The 12,011-nt window shown below is 40.1% G+C and overlaps 1 protein-coding gene across 1 annotated transcript in view; it reads right to left on the bottom strand.

Moving 5' to 3' along the window:
* Nucleotides 1-12,011, bottom strand: part of LOC120803973 (contactin-3-like) — a 28,506-nt gene that overhangs the window by 9,123 nt on the left and 7,372 nt on the right. Inside the window, exons 5-14 of the mRNA XM_040153056.1 lie at nt 10,919-11,014; nt 10,557-10,760; nt 9,604-9,706; nt 9,139-9,323; nt 8,232-8,368; nt 6,825-6,954; nt 6,181-6,331; nt 5,684-5,811; nt 4,218-4,387; nt 1,421-1,538 (exon numbers count right to left, since the gene is read on the bottom strand). Of these exons, the coding sequence (XP_040008990.1) occupies nt 1,421-1,538; nt 4,218-4,387; nt 5,684-5,811; nt 6,181-6,331; nt 6,825-6,954; nt 8,232-8,368; nt 9,139-9,323; nt 9,604-9,706; nt 10,557-10,760; nt 10,919-11,014 (1,422 nt within the window). The remainder of the gene's footprint in view (nt 1-1,420; nt 1,539-4,217; nt 4,388-5,683; nt 5,812-6,180; nt 6,332-6,824; nt 6,955-8,231; nt 8,369-9,138; nt 9,324-9,603; nt 9,707-10,556; nt 10,761-10,918; nt 11,015-12,011) is intronic.

Below are 12,011 nucleotides of genomic sequence, written 5' to 3'. Positions count from 1 at the left end.
ATGTTGGTTGGTTCATATACTGTATGTGCTTAGTCTGGTATTGCACATTGTCTAAAGGTGTTAATCTGTGTCCTTTATGGGTCGTAGGTATAAAGGTAGTGGGGGTTTCCTAACGACTGCCCGGCTGCTAGATTGGAAAATAATATTCTAATCAACATTTGACCACTGTCCTGTTAGTTAAAGGTCTGCAGTTGTGATCAAGCAAAGCCATTCTTTCCCCTCAATGGCTGGTTTTCTGTCCAGCTTCATGCTTTGCCGCCCAACATTTGAAGCCATTCGATCCAAGCATTGAGACATCCATGACAGCTGCTGTTAGCAGAAAGTGTAAATAATACACAATCTGAATCAGTCAAGTTTCTCTCCAGTCAATACGAGGGCGATCCATTTCCCGGGCCTTGATATTGCTTCTACTTGAGAAACAGCCGTATTTCCATTTAATCCTCAGCAATATGGAAAGGAGTGTTTATTAATGTCATTTGCCTTGGAGATCTTCAACATGCCAAGCTGAATCACTGGTGGCTATACTTACAAGACAAAGATATGGATCCAACCTTTTCAAATCCTAACACAAGAATCATCCCTCACCTCATCTGACATTTAACATATTTGCGTAGTGTCAATTTGCTGGGCTATTTGGTGTATTGATCAAAACCAGAAACATCCCTCCTCTCACTCTGCACACAACAAAAACCTGACACTCCCTGAAACATATAGCAAAAATTGTTCTATTTTGTTTTGCCGGATGTAGCTCTCTACAACTGTGTCTCTGCAGAGCGATACATGCTGCATGAGTGAGCACAGACAGGCATCTACACATTCCACTGTCAAGTTCGTTGCAGCAACATTGAAAATTGGACATTAAAAAGAGAGAAGAACACATTCTCAAAATTCACAGCCGATAGTCCTATAATATTTCACACAGTCGTCGAAAGTTCTTTACTTGGACAAGCATCCTTCAATGCAATGTAACAGAAAAGCAAGTTTCCTCTATTTGGTGTAATCAAGCGACTGGAAATAAGCAAGACATAAAAACTGTGGATTCTGATGATACCCAGAATGATATTCATGAAGATATGGGCATTTTGGTCACACTGCAATCACCGGCTGAAACAAAACCCATTTGAGTTTAAAAGCCTAAGTGAACATCACGCCCCTGAAAGTCACCGTTCTTTTTATTCTCAGTAAAGCATACAATAATGTCTCCAAATATATCTCTAACACAGCTTTGTTTGGTAACCCTTCCAGACTACAGACATCTTTTTTTTATCGTTTGTTGTTTCGTGGCTACATCTTTCACCCATTTTACAGTTAAGTCTGCATTTTTAATCTCTCCTATTTTAAAAGAGGAACCCAAATAACATTCCTGGCTGTGAGCCGTGTTTTAATTAGTGACTGCAGAGCAGAAAGGAGGTTGTCTTACCTTTCACAATCAATAAAGCCACAGCTGACAGGCTCTCCACGTCTGTGTCCACCACACAGATATATTTGCCGGCATGGTAAAGCTGAATGTTCCTGATCATCAGATCTCCTGCTGTTCTCTACCAAGGAGGATAGAAAAGCTTTATGTAGCATGAAAGATAACAGACCCTGCGACAGCTTATTAAGGAATGTAGTGAAGCATACATAAGGTGCAGTAAATAGCGGTGCCAAAAACGTGCGCAGATCCTGCAGTTATTTAGCTAGGACTTTGCAGAGAAAAAAATCAGACCTGTTTTTATAAAAAAGATATGCGGCACCAAAGATATTTTACATATATCTCTTGACCCTTCTTGCAGTCAAAGACATGAAAGCAAACATGAAACATTCGTGAATGTATGAGAACCTCTTTGTGACATTCAGCTGTTCAAGATGAGCTCAGAAGAAAATGATCAAGGCTAGAATTCACAAAATCTGTATGCAGCAAATGGGAGTCTTTGTGTCTGACGAGAGCTCGGCGATTTCACTTGCAGTTTTCAGAGGTCATCGCCATGACCTTCAAGACCTTTGCGAGGAACAACACAAATATGCAATTACTACTGAGTTCAGCGTGCAGTTTTTGCTTGATTGGAAAGGGAAAAAAGGGTCCTCTAGATTCTCATATGAGAGGACACCCGTAAGCAGCAAATGGTAAATTAGCGGTGAGATTGTTCTCTCGGCATTGGCAGGGAAACGTGGTGGTAGAGCCAATGTGGTTTAATTATGGAAATTAAATTCCTTGAAGCAGCAAAGTTAAGTTGATAATCTCTTTGGACTGGGGACATTCCAGCATTTCTGGGGAAGAAGCCTCTTCTCAGATAAGAACATTGTCAGTCAAACACACACAGGAAGAATGGATAATCTCGAAGGGTGTGAGGGTGTTCTGAAAGTGTTTTGTCATTTGGGGCTCTGCCATCCATGCTTTCATTCCTTTAAAAGACACCTCTAATGATGTGTATTCCCTTTCTGTTATGAGGAGCTGTGCAGCAGGCTATGTCAAAGTGGGATTTGAAAAGGATTCAACACCAGCCCAAGTACTAAAAAATAGATTACTTCAGGGGGCTGGGCTTGAGTAGGAGAAGTGTACTCAAAAGGATGACAACATGCCACAATGGCTAAGCAACTAACACATTACCTACATCATGATTTTCATGTAGGAGGTGTATTTTGACACAGCAACTGCCATGTTCCCATTCACAAAAGTACAATTGGAGGCTTAGAGGGACTGAATGATCTAATAGCACTTCCTTCCAAAGATTCCCACAGCTTCTATGCATCCAACGAGACTTTTAGAAACAGTAGAAGGATGCTATCATACCAGCTGCAGCAAAACTAGCCTCTAGCCTTCTCTCCAAGAAATACTATGATGTCAAATTACAAGCTGTCCTTTTAAACTAACTAGTGCAGTGCCCGTTTAAAACGTACTTGTTATCTCATTAATCGTTGAATATTTTATTCAATCATGTTATTATCACCATCTAATTTCCACGACACTGCTGTGTTATAATATTAATGATAATAATAGACCCTATTTGTCAGATACCTGATCAGAAAATACTGGACTATAAATTCAAAAGGATTGCTGTGATACATACACCCACTTGCCAATTTATTAGGCACACCTAGATAAAACAAATGCAGTATAATACTACAGTCCTGCAATAAATCCTCCCTTAATGAGGATTATAATGTTCAGTTTTTATTTAATCTGTTTGAAAGAGGATGTTGATTTATTTTAATGGTGATTTTAGAGTGCTGTTGAACTCTACTGGTTAATAGCGAGAGGTTTTTGTAATATTTTTGTATTAATTCATAAGGACAAAATATTATACCTAATACCTAATAAATTACCTAATAAACTGGCAAGTGAATGGAGATTAATTTAAAAAACTTAACTTAACATTGGTATGACATGGATTTATTTAATCACTGGAGTAATATACAGTTAAGAAAATCACTGGCAAATGTATTTTTGCATCAGCAAGGAAAATATTTTAAACAATTTAACGTCAGTTTAAGCTATTTTCTCGCTCATACATGGCCATTAAATGAAACAGAAAATATACAACGGCCAAATAACAGCGTTAGATGACGCATGGTGTAATGTTACGTTACCAACATAACAGCAGCGGTGCATAAGTGACTTGTTCCGCCTGTTAATAACCCTAATATATCATGCTTGGGTGGAGATGAATCGGAAACAAAATGTTGCTGTTTTGCTGTTGCTGCGTCCTAAACAAAGCACTCTGGTATGTTTTCGTTCCAATTGACCGTGCATAGCAGTTGTACTGCTGTGATAAGCCATTTCCAGTTTGCAGAGCTTGGGTCTCTGTCTAAAATAGTCCCACACACTAGTTGACCCTGTGTGAGGTTTTGTAGCTGCAGTTTGTTTTCCAGGGAATCCATGCTTTGACCAGGCGTAGCCATCTTTGCAATGCGCCGTTGTCTAATTGATGGTAATAATTGTCGGTTACGTGAATGACTGTCATGTAATATTTCTCTTATTATGTTTCTCGAGAACCACTAATCCAAAAACCTTCACAGTCAACATTGCACTCCCTTGGGTCCTCAACAATACAAATGGGAAGTTTGAGGTCGATTGGATGAACAGGTGTCGAGCAAGTCAATGGACAGACAGAAAGACAGATAGACAGATGCCTCCATTTATTAGTGGGATGACAGGGATGAAATGAAGCAAAATGGGAAGAGGTGCCAACTGCCCATTCACACGTTCTGAAGAAGTATGACAGTGGGTCACTCACCCCACCCACTAGCTCAAAGTGACCGTCTCCCTTGACGATGAGCTGTCCATTGAAGGCCCAGGAGAAAGAAACGTCAAGGACAGGGTCACTAGCAACCTGACACGGTAACACAATGCTCTCACCCACAATGATCTCCATGTCGACTGGCCCCTGGATGATACTGGTTGGATCTGCCCGAGAAAAAAAAAAAACCAGACCGTGTGAGGGAGTCATTTCTAATGTGGCGGCGGCCAGTGGCACAAAGAACATGAGATATTTCATTGCAAGGAGATGAGCAGTCCCTTCCTGGAACGCAAGAACATGTTCTGTAGTACACTAAGTCACCGGCAGTGCAGTGTTATCTATATAAACGAAGGTCTCAAGAAAGTCTTAATGGAATAATGTGATAACATACAGCCTGCCACCACTAAAATGGCCTAATACCCCAGGCTGACACAGCCAGAATAATCTTCTGAAATCCTGATAGCAATTACAATACACTGTGGATCAGATAAAACTTTATGTAATGGGCTCCTCTGTGCATCCAGAACAGAAATGAGGGACACTGTTTTACAAAGTCTACAATAGCAATCATTTGACTAAGTCTGCTGTCCTTCAAAACGCAAGATAATTAATCTGCTGGAATCAAATAAAGAAGGTATAATGCAAAGGAAGAGGATTTGTGCTCTCACATCTTACCTCATATAGACTGTCAAGGAATAAAACGTTACATGTAAAAAGTGCCCCCCTCAGTTCTTATGCTAGTAACAATCAGTGTCTGGGTCGTGGCTTTGCATCACTGACTGCATTATGACCTTGAAAAATACTCCAGTAATTAAAAAAAAACATAACTGGCCGCGGCAGATATAGCAGCACATTAATAAAACCAATAAGAAACCCAGAGAACACTCAACTATCACTCCACTGGAAACACGGTCAATACAATAACAGCAACTGTAACACCTCCTCACTAATGGTTTCATTGTTTCCACTCAAAGCACTTTCATTTGTTGCAGAAAATTGGTTGTTTCAACTGCTTTGAGGAAAACAATGATGGAGTGTTTTCTCAAACACCTTCCAAGTGCATTATTGCAGCTGTTGCAAAATGCAGCCAGACAAACAACTCTATATAAAATTAAAATGAAAGAGAAGAGTTTTTTTCACATTGCAGTTGAGCTTGGGTAACCAATACACACAATCAAATAAATACGTAACCAAAAATTACATTTAAAAATGATCTAAAACATTTAAGGCTGCTACTTATGCAAAGGCTCTCCATTTAGTCCCTCAAGGATAGAGACGTCCCAAAGTTTTTGACACAATCCTCAGAGCGAAATCTAAAGTTTGTTTATGTTTTCTACCCACCAGTTATTGACTCAAGCCCTCGTGGTACAGCAGCTCTCTCATGTGTTGATCCATACTGAGCAGTAAATTCAGCTTACAAAGAGGAGCACACAAACATTCTCCTATTTAAAAGTGGAGCTTACCGGTAACAAGGAGCCTTCCCGTTGTACTCGACATGCCAAATCTATTCCTAGCAAAGCACGTATAGCTGCCTGCGTCGGACTTGCTCACGTTGGCAAGCCTCAGTGTTCCATCTGGGGAGAGTGTGATCCTATAGGAATGTACAAACAAACACAGCAGCTTACAATCCAGCTCCTAAAAACAAAGAATCCTTTAATCATTACCTAAACTCTGATTCTGGATTCGTCTGCATGTCAATGTCCGACATGATCATGGAAATCTAGCAGTTAAGCAGTGTGTATGTGTGGTGAATATTGATCACTTAGACCAAATAAGGCTTGAAAAGAGCAGAGTTGGGATAAATAATGATCCGGCTCTGATATCATCTATACAGGAAAAATACTGAATTGTTTATGTGCGTACATAAACATCAGTATTTTGAACAGCCATCGGTCTTTTGCAATATCATCCTAATAGTGGTTTCAGGGCACTCACAGCTACTTTTTAGTTCAGGCACTACCTGTCATTGGTGTGGATAGGCAGGTTTCCTTTCTTCCATAAAATGCTGGCGATGGGATAGGCCTGGGGTTTACACTCTAAAGTCACTGTAGTTCCTGCCTTGGCTTTGAGCAAAGCTCTCAGGACGTTCCCTGTGAAGTCTGGAGGAGAGGCTGATGGGAAACAGTAAACTGATTTTAGTACAAGACTGCAGCAAATCTCACAGTGCAAGCTTCAGTTTGATCTGGGAGAATCATCAAATTGTAAAGTAATGGACACAGAACTTTTAAACATTAGTAATTGGCATCCAATTCATACAAAATCAAATCACTACTGAATTTTGGCTCAATTTTCTATCTATAAAATGGATTTATGAATAGGATGAAGTATTATAAGTTTTAACTGGTTTTACTGTAAAAGATTGTGTTTATTGTTCAACTGGGAATTCTGTATCTCCCACCACATCCTCGCCATAACATCAAAGTAAATAACAATACCATGAAGGGAAAAAACATTTTTTTAATGTGTTTGACCCCACAAAACCATTCTCACTGACCCCATTATCCGTTAATCCAGACAACCTTTAAGAATGACAGTAAAATGACCTTTAAGATTCTTTTGCAACAGTGATTTGTGGACTTAAGGGAGACATAAATGCCATCCTACCTAAAACCATTAGTTCAGCAGCAAAATATATAACGCCGTGCTTATTCTCAGCCACACACTGGTACATGCCGGCGTCAGATAGTGTTAACACTGACACTGACAGGACTCCCTCCTCCACATGGATCTGGCCCTGTGAAGAAAAGGATGAAAGAAAGCAATTATTGCTAAAAACTTAAGGTTAGCTTTTGCTTTACTCAGCGTGCTTTGGCAAAGCTCAGTGAGCACCGAATTGGGTTAGAGGCATTGTCAATAAGTGTAGATCAAATCAGGATGATGTTGCACGGATTGAATCGATCAAAGCACAAACCCATTTTGGTTTTCAAAATATGGCCGTTCTTGTTCTCACCATCATTTAAACCAGCCTGCATAATTTTATGTCTTCAAAACTGACATCCTGTAGTGAAAACTGAGTGTGCAAGGTTTGTGTCTGTGTGGCTAAATTAAGGGTCCTGATCCATTCGGGATTATGTTTGTGGTCTTACATGTAAGGTTTTTGACTTTACATAATTCCATAAATCCATCCACACACGTAACCATAAATCTAAACAGATCGTAGTCCTACCTTTGTATTGTTTCTGTTCTGTATGTGAGCAGTGTGCTCTCTAATTCACGTTTCAATATCATTTTAATTAAAGTATTTACATTTACATAACAGTATTCATGTCATAAGCCATATACTGTACAGTATCTGAAACTGAAATTGTAAAAACTACATAATACTGCCCTTTGTTAATGGCAAAAATGTTAATCACATTCTGAATCTTGCAGCAGTGAAAATATTCTTAAAATCAAATAAAGGAATGACATTTTAAAATGTCTTTTTAAATTATAGAATCAGACAGGTTATATTAGCATTCTAGTTCAGAAGAAGTATGTCTTGGTCTGAGCATTATTAAACTGGTGCTAATAAAATAAATCTCAGCAGCATGTTATAGTTAGCCAAGTTTAAAGCTATAAATCTGATAAAAGCACACCTCTGCATGTATTTCTGGTGGTTGGGAATAAGGTGTGCTGCTATAGACAATGTATTTCACAGTAGATTAAGCCCATTGTCCCTAAATCTGGAGGGGCTTAAACATGCACCATGAATAATGAAAAACAACCAGTGACTTCGTTCAGATGAAATGGAGCAACCTCCTGGGGACTACACTGATCCACTCTAAAACCGTGTAATCTGCCAAGGTAGAGCAGAATAAGAGACAGTTACATCCATGCCTCATCTCTGGCACACCTCAGCAAGATGCTGACACTCTCCTCTCATCTCACTCTGAACTGCACCAAAAAAAGAAAAAAAAACAGCAATGTGTTTGACGCCAGGCTCTCTTAAATGAAAGGATGAGCTGAAGCCGAAGATTAAGTCTTTAAAATGAAACATTGGTAGGTGGCAGAAGACAGCCAGTAATTTACCTCTGAGAGGAGCTGTTGGCCGTTCTTCAGCCACGTGTAGGAGGGTTTGGGCTTGCCATTGGCTCGACACTCCCAGTATAGTCTCTCCTCTATGGCCAGGGCCGTGTCCTTCATGGTCTGGATCCACTGAGGCTTGGCTGAGGACACAGAAACATCCTCCAGTGAAATATCTGACAGGAACCAGGATGGCAGATTTTGAGGGAGCAGAATTATCTCATAAGATTTTTGACAGCTCAAATCAGGGGAAATCATAAAGCGTTATAAGAATGGGGTTGTCTTTAAAGAGAGAGATAGAGAGAGAGAGAGAGGAGTGAATGTAGGGTATCACTCAGTTTCATCACTTAAATGTGTCAGCAGCCTGTGGCAACTCGAGATTAGCATGAAACACTGCACCACAAAACAGGAAGCTCTCGTGGCGGGTGAAGTGCGCCCGACATCAGCGCTCACCCCAACCTGTCACCTTAAGACTGTGTAAAGGAAAAAATCATCCCTGTCAATTTCCCTTCCAGCAAACATCTCCCTGAATCTTACCTCTTACATATTGACAGCTTTTCAGGAAGTTTCATGGGTAGGGATTCGTGCTCATAATAAGCACAGCTCACTTCGCAGGCACTGTACATACCATCACTTCCAATTTCACAAGTGTTATTTTCCCTCTCTCCCAAATTCACGGGAAAAAATACAGCAAGCCAAGAACCAAAAATGTAATAACTGCAGTAAAATTAAAACCAAAACAGCTTACTATAAGAGAAGAAGGTAATATCATTTTCTGGCTGTGTATATACTATAACACATCGCTGTTAAAATTATATGAATTATTAAATGACCCAATTACAATTCTTGACTTTACACCAGGCTCGATGGGACTTTTGTCTAATGCAACTATCTTAAACAAAAGTCGCAGTACCGTAGAAGGCCAGTCGACCAGTGGCTGTGTTCTTCCCCATCTTGTTCTCAGCCACGCACTCGTATCCTCCTGTATCGTCCTGTTGGAAGCTGGGGATCTCCAGCATTGCATTCGAGTGCTTCATTTTCACTTTGCTCGGGAAGGGAACGCCGTTAGCCCTCTTCCAGGTGATCTCTGGGACAGGGCTGGAAGAGACAGAGGAAGTAAACCACAGCCCAGATTCAGATCCAAGTTATTTTGAACCTCTAAGATTGTCGCTCAGGTTGCAGGTGTCTGTAATAATCCTGCAATAAAGTGTTTGAAGGAACTTAAAGCCGATTCACTGTATTTTTCTGCAGACGTATGGTTTAGGGTTAACCCAATATAATTTCCAAAGTAACTTTACTATATAGAAATCCGGAGGTTCCTTGTCTGGAATGAAAGACAGCAGAAGACTGAAAACATGCTTCAAGGAATCCAGCTTACTTCCCGAGGGCGAAACACTCCAGCGCAACTGTTGATCCTTTTGCGGCGGGTACATTGTCAGGGAAATTAACTTCTATTTTCGGCTCATATTCACCCATCACTCCTATGTAGAGTAAGCACAAGAACTTGCTCAGTCTTCCATTATGCATGACTTACAAAGAATATGGCTCGCATTACGGACCAAACAGTAGCACTGTAAAACTAATAGAGGAGAAATAAAAGACACATGAAGAAACATTCTCTCATGGGTAAACTCAAAGTAGTACATCACTTAAGTGTGCAGTCAACAGAGGGTAGTGGAATACCAGCAAGGAACAATTTAAATCTCTTCTTGGTGGTATAGACAGAGTATATGTCACATAGTATATGTGTCTTTTTTATCTATTATTTCAAAGCTTGAGTGGGCAGTTCCCAACCTCTGGTGTTTTATTGTTTATATCAGTATTCAGGGAAGACAGGCAAGACCAGGATCAGAAAATGATGCGCTGGGATTTAAATTTATGCAGCTACATGTACAGTACACTGAGTGGAAACTAACTGGTTGAGCCACTGGAACACTCAATGTAATGGTCCAATGACGTATGGCTGATGTTTAATTCATTTCAAAGGCAATCTGTATTCAGTCTTACTATGGAAGCATAACAGAGAACAGAACAACAGGCCACTGAGAACCAGCCTGAGAATTCATGTGAAAGCACAGGGAAAGCTTTTAAAGGGAATGCGAATTATAAGAAAGCCAAGTCAGCAAAAGAAGAGATTTGGGTGCTTTGTTTGCTGGCCTACATTGAGGAGCAGCTATTTACTTACAGGCATTAGCACGCAGTGACTCAACTACAGTGAAGCACGAGAGCACTCATGCTAGTATGATGATTAAAGCCGCCTTAAAAGGAAAGGTCCTTAATACATGGCTGAAAGGCACACTTGTCACATCCTAGCCAGAAGCCGTGTCTTACCATCTGTCCTGAGGATCAGAGACGTAGGTGAGCTGTGAACTTTGCCCTTTGTGATGCTGTTCATCACTACACAAGTGTAGTTACCCACATCAGAGGGCTCCACCTTGGCAATATAAAGGTTTCCTGTCTGCTGCGAGACGAAACGCCGATTGTCTTGCTGAACAAAGTATGGGTACTCATTGAAGACCCATGCATAGGTAAGGTCTGGGAGACAGAACAAGGACACATAAAAGCCGATCGTGGATACGAGATGATATTAAATGTGATTAAGAGAATTAAACGTGATTATAAAAAGGCTGCGGCTCATTAGAAGTTTAAACAACAGCAGTGTTGGAGGTTAAGATGAAGGCCAGAGAGTTTACCTCCTGAGGAAGTAGGCGTTCCACAAAGTAACACCACTCCTTGTCCCTCTCGGACTGACACCGCGCTCCTGGTATGGACTTTGAAATGATCTAAGTCTGAGGGGAAAAAAATGAAAAGAAAGATCACCGCAGGATCTCGCATATCCTCACATCCAGAGTGGAACAGAGCTGAGTAAAAGCTTTCAACAACACACTGACACAAGCCTATAAGGAATCTGTCATGAGAATTGAGTCCTGAGGGAGAGAAAAGGAAAGACAGGGTGAGACAACAATTTCAAAGCACTCAAAAAGTATTCAGAATAAAATTTAAAGATTGCATCATGCAAATATACAGTGAAAGTTTGACAAAGCTCTTGTGACTGTGTCAGTCTCATACTATACGGCCAAATTCTGTCAGTTTACTTTGCAACTTACAAATAAAACAGAGTGCAAAAAAGTGAGAGCGACAGTCTTACAATAACCTCAAATGATTTGGGTCCTAATTTCAACTATTGTGGATTAAAAAAATAACCTTTGCTTATTATAATCCGATGGTCTTTAGGTGTTCATATTGTTACATGTGGATTCCAGTGCATGTGAATTGGGACAGGCTATACAAGATATATACATATTTGTCACTTTCTTCTAGTGGTAACTAGCCTTGCCGGTATCTCCCATCTACTCTGTATAGTTCACAGACTTCGCTGCAATCATCTGCCAAAGGGGGACTATTTTCATTTGAAGATGAAAATAGCTAAGACTCTTATCGGAGAGGTGTGTTGATTACCCAGTGTAACCAGATCATTATTTCTGAAAAGGCTCACTGTTGTTGAGTTTTTTGTTTTTGTTTTGTTTTTTTTAAATAGCATTATTCAGTATTTTTGAGCACCAGAAACCTCCGCAGTGCATATCTTAAGGGCTTGTCCCTCTTCATTCATTTGAGATGTTTGCTGGTTTCACCAATCACAGTTTACATACAGTCTAACTTAGAGTTTTATTGTGGCAAAGCAGTTGAAATATAAAGCAATGAACTGTAGCTTTCATTCATTTGCATTACTCTTATTTTCTTTTTTATTATGGCGTCAGCATATTATGTTCCAGTCAAAGTAAATGT

This window comes from Xiphias gladius, chromosome 18 (assembly GCF_016859285.1).
Source record: "Xiphias gladius isolate SHS-SW01 ecotype Sanya breed wild chromosome 18, ASM1685928v1, whole genome shotgun sequence".
Classification (NCBI taxonomy): Eukaryota; Metazoa; Chordata; class Actinopteri; order Istiophoriformes; family Xiphiidae; genus Xiphias; species Xiphias gladius.
This window is presented reverse-complemented; position numbering and strand designations above follow the sequence as displayed.